Source organism: Sphaeramia orbicularis, chromosome 24 (genome assembly GCF_902148855.1).
Source record: "Sphaeramia orbicularis chromosome 24, fSphaOr1.1, whole genome shotgun sequence".
Lineage (NCBI taxonomy): Eukaryota > Metazoa > Chordata > Actinopteri > Kurtiformes > Apogonidae > Sphaeramia > Sphaeramia orbicularis.
In genome coordinates this window covers 32,440,445-32,452,927 of record NC_043979.1, presented here as the reverse complement: position 1 = coordinate 32,452,927, position 12,483 = coordinate 32,440,445, and the positions used below count along the sequence as shown (strand labels likewise).

Below are 12,483 nucleotides of genomic sequence, written 5' to 3'. Positions count from 1 at the left end.
ACTGAGCAAAACCAAAATAATACCCTGTTACACGACTACGCTCGGGATGGGCACTTTAATTACTTTAATAATCAGACCAAGTCGATTAGTCCATTTGACATGATTTCATCACTGACCAAATGAGGAGTGGGTGAACCATAAGTATATTATTTATTTCAGACCTTACATAGCATGTGGAGTCAGGCATAAAAAGTGCCATAAACATAAATCTCCCACCAAAGAAAAGCCAAAATTAAAATTAGCTGACTCCTAAAAACAAACTGCACTAGTGAATCAACAAATCGATCATTTACACACATCTCTTAACTATATTGTTTACATGTGTTAAATCCATTTATGGTATTTTCGGACCAGCTACAACCAAATATAAATATTAAAAAAAAAAAAAAAAAGAAAAGAAAAAAAGCTCAGAACATTGTCCAAATAGAGCAAGCAGCTTTACCCAATTACAGAACAACAAGTCTCATTATATTTAAAAAAAAAAAAACATGCAAAAACACCTCTAAAATCTACTGTACACTATATTTTGATATATTTCTCTTTGCATGTTGATGGGAAACTGCAGATACTGTTTTCTTGTTTTGATCCAGTTTCGCTTCTGCTCAAGCTGTTACTAGTCTTCCTGGGGTCCACAATCAAATCAAAATAAATGACAAAAGCACGTAAACATGAGTATATCCTTCCAAACAACAGCCAGAGTCAGATGAAACCAACATAAGCACAGTCAGTCTATGCAGCAGTAATCCAAACAACCTAAAATATCATTATTCGTGCAATGTATTACACTTCAACTCTTCAAAGAATACATCCTATATTTATTAGATGCAATGTTGGACTTGAAATCATGCAAATTGTGTTATATACTGTAGGTTTTTATAATCTTTGATATTACATAGAATAGCATATACTAGTCATCATGTAAGGGCTGTAACTGTACATATTAATGTTGTAATATTGGAATATTACAATGTACAGTACTCAAGTACCTTAATTTGGTAAAAATTTGAGGGTTTTTTTTGCATCAAATGAGTATTACTTTTTACTTCTGACAGCTTTAGTTAATTTCTTTGTAGTATAGCTCAGGAAAAGTCAATTTTTTGGAGATGCATTCTTCTCACAGCACAGTAACACTACACAAATACGATGATCTTATAGAATATGATGATGATACTTATTACTGTAGGTCAAATTAACTAACAGTATATATTCCCTCCGTGTTGAACATCAGCAGTAATATGCAACATTCACATTAATGCATCAGTAATCCAAACACTATATATAATAGTAAAACACCAAGAGGGAGCATCTTACTGTATGATAACTACTTTTATGTTTTGCACTTAAAGTACATTCATTTTCTGAACCCGCTTTATCCTCACTAGGGTCACGGGGGTCTCTTGGAGCCTATCCCAGCTACTTATGGGCAAAGGCGGAGTACACCCTGGACATTTCGCCAGTTCATCGCAGGGCTGACATATAGCGACAAACAATTGCTCTCACATTCACACCTATGGGCAATTTTAGATTAATCAATTAACCTATCAGTGCATGTCTTTGGATGGTGGGAGGAAGCCGGAGTACCCGGAGAGAACCCACGCAGACACGGGGAGAACATGCAAACTCCACACAGAAAGGTCCCACCCCCCGTTGACTGTTGGAATCGAACCCACGACCTTCTTTCTGTGAGGCACGAGTGCTAACCACTGCACCACCGTGTCGCCCACATAAAGGACATTTTATTTATGTTTTAACAATAAAATGTACTTAAAGTACATTTTATTGTTAAAACGTCCTTTACTTAAAGGTGGGGTAGGAGATGTTTTACTGGAGCATTTTTACAATATTGCTTAAAATCCCCTTCACACCCCGATTGCAACCAATTAATTAAATGCTCTAACACAAAAATAAAACATTTTAATCACCTGTGGAATGGACAGGACTGAAAAAACACCATCCAATCATTTTAACTGGCCCATCAAAATAATTGAACGGTGATATGTCAATCAAACTCAACTGCCATTTGCCCCTCATTGTACCCCTCTTTGTGGAAGAATCACATGTTCTCAGAGGCTTGGAGCACTTGTACAGGAAACAAAGCCAGAGCCAGAGCTTGGCTATATTAGCTATATTAGGATGGAAAGTTCTGTTTTGTCACTAAAGCAGGGTACACACTTAAAGATAATCGGGCTGTTTTTGTTCCGATTTTCCCCCTTCCCGACCAAGGACGGCAGATTATTTTATGTTTTATAAGATTATCCTATCAGATTATCCTGTGGTCTGAGGTGTGTTAAGAGTGACTTTGTCCTGATAATCGACTCTGAAACGGGTCGGGGCTGACAATAGTAAAAATTAAACTTGTTCAATATTTACGACAAAAAATCTTCATGAGTGTGGAGAAAGCTGACAACTCCCGAGCAGAGCCCTGCACGGGTCCATTTTTCCAAACCCACACCCACCTGTATTCATGTACATTAGACCCACAACCTGACCCAACCCGTTATTAAACACATTGTCTACACATAACTTACTTTTAAGGGCTTCATTTTTGCCTAAAATGCATGCCATCATTAAATCTCTAATATGCACTGCTCAATGACATCTGTGGCCGGATGTAAACAGACATGAAGCTCACTTCAAAATAAAACAAACCGGATGTGGATCAACCACGGTCAAATTAGATGATCATCATCATTAAATGTCCTGCAAATTATTTTCATCCACAAATTATTATTTTTTCCCTTCCTTGCCTGCTACCCACCCGCAATTCGTTTAATTTTACCTGAGCCCGTACCAGCGAAAATACTAATCTTTTTTTTTTTTTTTTACCCATCCCTTCATGTGGGGGGACCCGACTCGATTCAGGACTGTGCTCCAGAGTCATGCTATGTTTCTTCTTCTTCATTTTTGTTAGATCACGTTTGATCACATGAGATTTCTGGCTTAGAGGACTAGATTCTAGATCAGTGGTGGGACAGAATAGTTATGTGTGTGTGCTGTGTTGAGATTATCGGAGCACACCACACACAGTACGATCAAAACTGTTCAGTGTCTGATTTTTTATCTTCATGTGTGGGGTCTGTAACAGATAGAAAATATCTTCAGATTTAGAAAATCCTTATGTGTGTACCCCGCTTTATATAAATCATTTGGGAATGTAACGTTAGCAAGCTAGGTATGAATTGGGGCTGTTCTGCCAACAAACATAATTGTGAAATGCATAGATAACACCGTTCAAAGCAAACTTTAGTGGGCTGTTAGTCTGACATCACTCTTACTATAATCAGCTGTTCTTACTAGCCTGAGATTACTTAGAACACATTCCAAAATAACAAGTGAAAAGTCCAACTTTTAAACAAATATACTGATAAACAGGTGTGACTGCAGATCTGAATTCAGAGGTACGCACGAATCCGTGGAGGCGTAGCTTCGGGGAGGGGGGGTGTCTGAAGAAAGGGGTTTGGACTTCTGAATTGGGTATTTTCAAAATGTAGCTTGCTCGAGCCATTTTTCCAGGATCTCCTACCCTATCTTTAGGTATATTTTCACAGTGTGTATTAGTACTTGTTCAGAGCTTGGCTAGCTATATTATAACGCAAAGTTCGCCAGCAAGCTGTTTTGTCAGTAACATAAATCAGTAGGGAATGTAATGTTAGCAAGCTAGGTATGAATTGGGGCTGTTCTGCCGACAAACATAATAGTGAAATGCATAGATAACAGCGTTCAAAGCAAACTTTAGTGGGCTGTTAGTCTGACATCACTCTTACTGTAATCAGCTGTTCTTACTAGCCTGAGTTTACTTAGAACATGTATCAAAATAACAAGTAAAAAGTCCAACTTTTAATGTAATATACTGATGAACAGGCATGACTGCAGATCTGAATTCAGAGGAGGTGTGGCTTCGGGGGGGATGTCTGAAGAAAGGGGTTTGGATTTTTAAAATTGTATATTTTCCAAATGTAGCTTGCTCGAACCCTTTTTCCAGGATCTCCTACCCTACCTTTAAGTGTATTTTCACAGTGTGTATTAGTACTTGTTCTGAAGTAAAGGACTTGAATACTTCTTTCTGTCAAGATCTTGCTTAACCCTGTAATTTCCACTGTACTCCACAGAAAAATATGCAGTGGCTTAACTATAAAAAGCACACACATACAAAGATTACAGCATGTTCAAGTGTGCACAGACAGACAACACCACCAGCAGAAAACAACTTGAGATTTCTTATCCCCAGCTAAAATAAGCGTGAGATAGATCTGTAATCACTCTCTGGCTTTGTCTAGCGTGACGCACATGACATGGCACAAGCTTCCTCACACTCCCCCTCTGTGTCACACACACTTGACACATATATTACACATCAGTCTCAAAATGAACGTACCGTAAAGGACATGACAAGCATGGATCAGATCAGGGTCCCACAGCGGAGACTTGTGACACTTTCGGCGTTACTGACTGGTGTGATGCTGTCACGGGGTCAAAGTGTAACTCTTACTGTTAAATCAGTGCTTGGATTGGGAATGACTTGGTTGCCTAGAGAAGCGTGTCTGACGCTGCACACAGAGGTCACAGTTTGTAGTGTACAAGTCACAGCCTGAGGGGTGAGACTTCAAAAAACACGCTATGTGCAATGATATAAAAAGATTGTAATGTAATACAGTATGTGATGAGTTTTGATCCTGTGTGTTTCCCCGCATTCTTTTTTTTTGTAAAGTACCACATCTCTATTAACGGGAACAATTGTTGATTTCACCTTCTTTAGCTTCTTTGAGCAAATAATGACTTCTTGCAGCTACCAGGAGTCATCTTTAAACAGAAGAGTGTAACAGCTCTTTTGTTGTTGCCATGCATGCTGGGAATTTCTCTCCATAGGGCGACACTGAGCCCCGACATGTTGTGCTGAAGAGATATTTTTAGTTTCTTAGTTACACTCCTGCATGAAAAGAAGAAAGCTTTCGCACACAGACACATACGTATGCAGGGAGCCTGTGTATCTCCTTTGTTTTGCCAGATTTAAGGTAAAGGACTGGATTAAACACTTGAGACCGAAGGTGTAGCGTTGCCTTTTGTTTTTTCGGCCGAGGAAAAAGGCCAATACTCACAGGGAGGGGTCGTGGACGAGGTCTTTGAGGTTGACGCCACTGCGGTCCTCTGCAAGGTTTCGAAAACAGCTGTCACTCACTGCATAAACAGAGACAAGGAAAGAGAAAGTAACGTTACATTAGTGAACGAATTCATAAGGTGAAGAGTCATTGATACGACATGACAGCAAATAGAAGCACATAGAGAGCAGATATTCATAAACATGACTGAATCAAGTTTAGAACGCTACACTGCAAATATCAAGATCTCACCAAGTGTATTTCTCTCATTTCTAGTCAAAATATCTCAACACACTTAAAATAAGACATAATCACCTAAAGAATAACTTGTAAGTGAGATTTTTTTGCTTGAATTTAGCAAAAAAATCTGCCAATGGAACAAGTGAAATTCATCTTGGTAAGATTTCTCGAAATAAGATTTTCAAGATCTACTGTCTAAAAATAAGTTCTTATATCTCATTGAAAAGTTACTCTTTAGGTGATTATGTCTTATTTTAAGTGTGTTGACATATTTTGACTAGAAATGAGAAAAATACACTTGGTAAGATTTTGAGTTTTGCAGCGTATTATTGTCTTGCAACCTACACTTGTGACATTGATTGAAATTGTGATCATTTCGCATAAAGGAGTGATATTTTGCTTTTTTTAAATGGAATTATGCATTTTAAACATTTCCCTGTAGTCTACATAAACTGTAAATGCTATGCTTGGGTCTGAATTCTTCATTAATTCGACTCCACAGGTCCATCTTCAACCCTATTTCTGAGTAATGACACCAGAAAGGTCGTTTGAGCGCTGGCCCTTTAAATGCAAATGAGCCACTTCACGCCCCGCCCCCTCCAGGTTGTTGGCCGTGATGCTCTGTCCCGTTCAACCAACAACTGAACATTTAAGGCAGGGGTGTCAAACTCATTTTCTTCCGGGGGCCACATTCAGCCCAATTCAATCTCCAGTGGGCCGGACCAAAAAAATAATATCATGACAGCCATTAAATAATGACAACTACAAATTGTTTTAGTGCAAAAAATGACACTCAATTATGCCAATATTTATGTTTACAAACTATCCAAACAAAAAGGATGTGAATAACCTGGAAAAAAAAAAGAAATTTGTTAAGAAATATAAGTACAACTGTATCAATATTGTGCCTCAACTAATCATTTATGCATATACATTACAGATCAGATCTACAAAGGCACAAAACTTTTAGTAACAGGCAGAAAATTGTTAAAATTGCACTTAATTTTCTTTAGACATTTCAGGTTGTTCATATCTGTTCAGAATATTCCCATTTTATTATTAAAGGATAGTTTGTTAATGTAAACATTTTCACAATTTAATGTTTTTTGCACTAAATCAAAGAGAAAAAAAAATGGTGTTGTCATTATTTATTAGTTATTATGATATTATTTTTGAGTTTGATGCCCTAATTTGCATTTTACAAATTCATCCCACGGGCCGGATTAGAACCTTTGGCAGGTCGGTTTTGGCCCCCGGGCCGCATGTTTGACACCTGTGATTTTAGGTAATCGGCTTGAAGTTTGGACACATTTTCAGTTTTTACTACAACTGCTGCTGCTGATAAACAATTATGGTGTACTTGGAGAAATGTTCGTCGAAAGTCTTGACCTTATATGTGCAAATGTTGTGACATAACTAGTTATAAAACGTAACAAATTAAACAGGAATTAAAACAGGTGGTAGAAATCCACTCGATTTTTGCCAAAAATGAATATAAAGATAGCTTTGCAGCACCTGGAGGGTTCAAATTCAAACTTTTTAAACTATTAAGGTCCCCAGATACACAAATAAATGTACCAAAGACTAATAAAAGTGGGTTCAGCAAAATATGACCCCTTTAAACAGTGCTCATCCATTGGGCGTAAATGAGAAAAGTAGGCTCTCTCTTTTGTTACAACTGCTAAATCTGGAAATACAAGATGTGACACAATACAGGAGTCAAGATTCAATACACTGTGCTACTGTAAGCAGAGTGATACACTCACACATTTGTATAAGAATGCCTGTTTTTTTTTTTTTTTTTTGCTCTGTTCAACATCTATTTTCACCATTATTTCAGGTCAGACTGAAGTGAAACTTGGTAGGTAGGCAGATAAAATTGAGGTGATGCTGATACAAGGATAGTGGATGCATCACACAACTTATGGTTCCTGTTTTATCTAATTTTAGAAAAAGTTATAGGGTATCAAGAACATGCCATATGGATAGGTTAGCTTTTCAGTGTAAACACAACACCTGCATTTGATATGACTGAGAGAAAAGTTGGTGGTCTTACACAAGATTTAACCCTTAGGGGTCTGAGCCTATTTTGGCCGTTTTTGAGTACTTTTGATTTTGCCTTTATATACTATATAAAGATATGTTTACTATACCCATGTTTGGTATCATTCTGTTCAGCACAACTTCATCTATCCCATCTGCCTATTATTACCTCTGCCAAGTGAAACAGTGGAGGTTATGTTTTCATCAAGGTTTGTCTGTCTGTCTGTTAGCAAGATAACTCAAAAAGTTATGGGCGGATTTTCATAAAATTTTCAGGAAATGTTGATACTGGCACAAGGAACAAATTATTAAATTTTGGTGGTGATCAGGGTGGTGGTGGTGGGGGGGGGACTGATCTGTCTTGGCGGAAGTCTGCGCTCTCCAAGTGCTTTTCTAGTTTTTTCACTTTAACCTACTATATCAACACAAAAGGCCAAAAAACACACAAAAAAATATAAAATCCGATTTGAAAAAATTACATAGGCTAATTTATTGCATAAATAACACAAAGATGCTTAAGGAACCTTTTCAAATAGGTTAAAAGTGAATATTGGTTCCAAATATTTGGTATATAATAAAATTGCAATAAATTAAAACTATACTGAAATATTTGACATAAAAGCTTATCTTTACATAGGTGTTTTCTCCAGTTTTCTCACCCCTCCCCCCACTCGCCCACCCCCTGTCCTCTTGGTTTCCGCATCCAGCTCAGGTGGGGGTCACCCTCACCCTTACCTGTAATGCTAATGCAGTCTGTGGATTAGAATCTACAGATTTGTCCAGTTTTCTCCGTTTTGAAAAAGGACAAAAAATGACTAAGATACGGTCAGAAATCTAACACCCCCCCACCTCATGTTCATACTTTTATTCACGTTTGTTTGCTCCGGTTTCAAACCGTCATATCTCCGCTTGTATTTGCTCTATCAACATCAAATAAAAAGTGATAGAGTGTTTCCAGTCCACACTTTTGAATGCAAGCCCCTGCAGTCTACGTGACCGACTTCCAATGCTACGACGTGTTGAAAATGTCATGTCATTGAGTCACGGGGCCGTGACTGTGGACCCCTAAGAGTTAAAAATGAATTCTCTGTCTGTAGTCTTTCAGTGAAAACCAATTACAAAAGACAAAATTGTAGTACTAAGTGGATCCCTTTGCATCCCTGCCATAACACAAATGTTTCTTTACATAAATATATCTTGGTGTAGCTTTACATCCGTCATTTTGACACAGTGCGTTTACTTCCTAAGCATGTTGCAAATATGGCCACTATGTGAATGAAGTAAATACCGTCTTCTCGCCATCGACCTTTAATGTGCACACTTCTGAGCCCATGTGGAGCCACCCCCTTTGTGGTCTCCAACCTCTGCTTATAAAACCACATTGGCCCCTTGACTGCAGAGCAGGTGCGAGCCACATGAGTCATCGTGGTGATCACAGACGGATGGAGTGACAGATAGAGGGAGACAGGGAGGAAGATGAAGACATGGGGAGAGGAAAATGGGAAAAAAAAATGCCAATGTGAAAGACGACAGAAAGAGACAGATGAAGAGGATGAAGAGAGGGACAAGGTGTTTTGTGATCTGACGGGGCCAAACGCAAATGGACATGCTCGTGTCCTAAAATAGATGCAAAACAAAGCACCGCAGGGTGATGGCGGCGGATGTGGTGCAGTGGATTTAATCCAAAAAACTTGATGAGCTAGTTGTAGACAAGACTGGAAATGTCATGACGTTACTCAAATGAAGTGCCATGATCCATGAACGAAAAGGGGGTGTGTGTGGGGGGGGGGGGCAAAGGGGCAGGGTGAAGCAAGAGCAGTGTAAAAAATGGAAGAGGGATGGCGAAATTGGAAGTGTTTGGGAAAAGGACAGGGATAGAAGGGTTGAAGAAAATATGGAAAAGAGAGAAAAGGATGAAGCATGGAGAAAAGGAAGGAATTTTTAAATAGAGAAAGAGGGGGAGTGATAAGGAGGAAAGCAGTGCCGATGGGGCAGACAGAGGTAAACAGAGGGTGTAGGACGTTGCTCTGGGCTCTGGCAAATAAATGGGAGAGTGCTGACATTTGCACACAGAGCCAGCTCAGAAAGAGAGAAAGAGAGGGAGAAACAAGAGACAGAACGACTGCGGGAGGAGGAGGAGAAGAGGGGGGTGAGATATATAGCGAGAAAAAATGGTTGAGGGAGGAGAGAAAAAGGGAACAAGCACATGGAATACACACCACCCTGGCTTTAGAGGGGCACTGCTGCATAAGAGCATGTGTACCGTATGTGTGCTTGTGTGTGTGAACGGGGAACTTCCTTCAAGACTGCAGTATTCCTTACAAACACACACACTCACACACACTCACACTCACACACACACACACACACACAACCCTCCTCAGTCTTTCTCTCCCAGCTACCCCTTGATCTAAAAATAGCCGTTCCACTCTCCTACAAGAGGCAGCAACCATTCTGAACCAATCAACATGCTCTGTCAAAGGCATCGGTACCCACCACCCCTCAATGTGTGTGTATGTATTTGGTGTGTGTGTGTGTGTGTGCGTGTGTGTGTGTGTGCAACAAGGGGAACTCCTGACTGAAGGTAATAAAACTGCCCCTCCCTGCTGCACCGGTTCGTAGAAACGGTGGGAAAGCAAGCCCTTCTAGAAAACAATAGCGTGAAAAAGAACCAAGGACCAAGAAAGGAGAAACAAAAAGAGGGAGAGAAAGAGTGAGCGTGGGGGGAAAAGAAAAAAAAAAAAGAAAGAGGGAGATCTGGCTGCAGTTGAAATGGCTTCAAAGGAATATTAATGTGATCCTGTGCAAGAGCTGAAGACAGAGGAGGAGAAGGGGGAACGGGGAGGGAGGATGGAGAGTGAGAGGGGAGGGGAGGGGAGGGGGAAAGGTGCGCAAGAACCCACAACGCCGCTCCCGCCTACTTCTTTAGCTCCGCCCATGCACCTTTCTGCAGGTAGATACATTTATTCAAGTTCTGCTCTTAAAGGACAAGCTTTTAAGTACAACACCACTTTCCAGTTTTTGTCGCCTCTACTGTCTTAGAAAAAGTGAAGTGTAGTTTGCTCAAATTCCAGATGTTTGAGTTGGTAACAGCTCCAATTTTTCCTGTTTTCAAAATTTCAAAATACAGAATACACACAGGTATTCAAACACACAAAAAAAAATCTAACAAAACCCACTTAACGCACCCAAAAGCTTCATTTTTCCACAACAAAATTCTAATGTACAAGGTTAAATCAACTAATATTTCATCAAAAATCAACAGTCAGAGAAAAACTGTGAACATAAATGTGTTTATGTGCTCTCCTTGTAAATAAAATTGGATATAAAACAGTTAATTAGCTCCAAATCCGGCAGCAACACTGGAAAAAATGCCCCTCTGAAAGCAAGTAAAAAAAATTAATTCAAGATAAAATTATCGTGGTAAGATTTCTTGAAATAAGATTTCAAGATCTATTGTCTAAAAATAAGTTGTCATATCTCACTAAAAAGTTACTCTTTAGGTGATTATGTCTTATTTTAAGTGTGATGACATATTTTGACTAGAAATGAGAAAAATACACTTGGTAAGATATAGATTTTTGGAGTGTATTATTTTCTTGCAACCTACACTTGTGACATTGATTGAAATTGTGATCATTTCGCATAAAGGAGTGATATTTTGCTTTTTTTTTTTTTTAAAAAATGGAATTATGCATTTTAAACATTTCCCTGTGGCCTACATAAACTGTAAATGCTATGCTTGGGTCTGAATTCTTCATTAATTCAACTCCACAGGTCCATCTTCAACCCTATTTCTGAGTAATGACACCAGAAAGGTCGTTTTGAGCACTGGCCCTTTAAATGCAAATGAGTAAGATGAGATATTTTGATAAGAAATGAGAAAAGTACAGAATTTTGTGTGAATGCTACACTGCAAAAATCAAAATCTTTGTATTTTTGTCATTTCTAGTCCAAATATCTCATCACACTTAACATAAGATATAATCACCTAAAGAGTAACTTTTCAGTGAGATATAAGAACTTATTTTTAGACAATGGATCTTGAAAATAATATTTCAAGAAATCTTACCAAGATATTTTTCACTTGTTCCATCGGCAGATTTTTTTTTTTTTTTTGCTTAATTCAAGAAAAAAAATTATCTTGGTAAGATTTCTTGAAATATTATTTTCAAGATCTATTGTCTAAAAATAAGTTCGTATATCTCACTGAAAAGTTCCTCTTTAGGTGATTATGTCTTATTTTAAGTTTGATGACATATTTTGACTAGAAATGAGAAAAATACACTTAATTTGGATTTTTGCAGTGTATGTACCTCCTGTTTATATTCCTGATGTCTTTTGGTATATATATTTACATGTTTATGTTTATATCTAAGTTGGGGGTGGGGACTTATGTTAAGAAGGACAGCAAAAACATACACACTGTATGATGCATCCATGTTATGCTGTTGAAAATCCATAAATAAAAAAGAAAAAAAATGAGGAAAAACATACTTGGTAAGATTTAGATTTTTTCCAGTGAATCCAATCCAATCTAATCCAACTTTATTTATAAAGCACTTTAAAAAAAAACAAACAGTGGACCAAAGTGCTGTACAGCAGACTAAAAGCACGATAAAAATTAATAAAAGCATTAAAAAACAATCAAATCTAATAAAATCTAACATTCTAACATCTTACACATGGAGATAAAGAGCAGAGAAAGTGGTTGAAGTTGATAAGTAAAGTTACAATAAGTCAAAGTTTGGTGCCAGCAAACATTAGTTCCCACTGCATCTGCCAAACTGGATCTTTATGGACTCCCCTGACACATATAATATGACATGACCTTTAAGTTTCACATCTTCACACTTTCATTCAACCCTCCATTTGTGCTGTCCAGTTCAGGGGGGAGGTAAATAAAGTCACAATATATGCTGACACGCAGCTGAGCATGAAGTGTAGCAATGAACTGCTGTAAAAGAAACAGCATTTACGACGCTTACTATGGAAAAATCACACTAGCCCAGTGGTTTCCAACCTTTTTTTGACTTGTGACCGCATTTTAACATCACAAATTTTATAGCGACCCCGGACATTCACAACAGAGACATTTTTCTCT

The 12,483-nt window shown here is 38.3% G+C and overlaps 1 protein-coding gene across 10 annotated transcripts in view; it reads right to left on the bottom strand.

The window, feature by feature from the left end:
- Positions 1-12,483, bottom strand: part of gphnb (gephyrin b) — a 185,951-nt gene that overhangs the window by 121,000 nt on the left and 52,468 nt on the right. For all 10 annotated transcript variants that reach the window (XM_030128394.1, XM_030128405.1, XM_030128395.1 and 7 more), the window contains exon 2: positions 5,097-5,175. In XM_030128394.1, the coding sequence (XP_029984254.1) occupies positions 5,097-5,175 (79 nt within the window). The remainder of the gene's footprint in view (positions 1-5,096; positions 5,176-12,483) is intronic.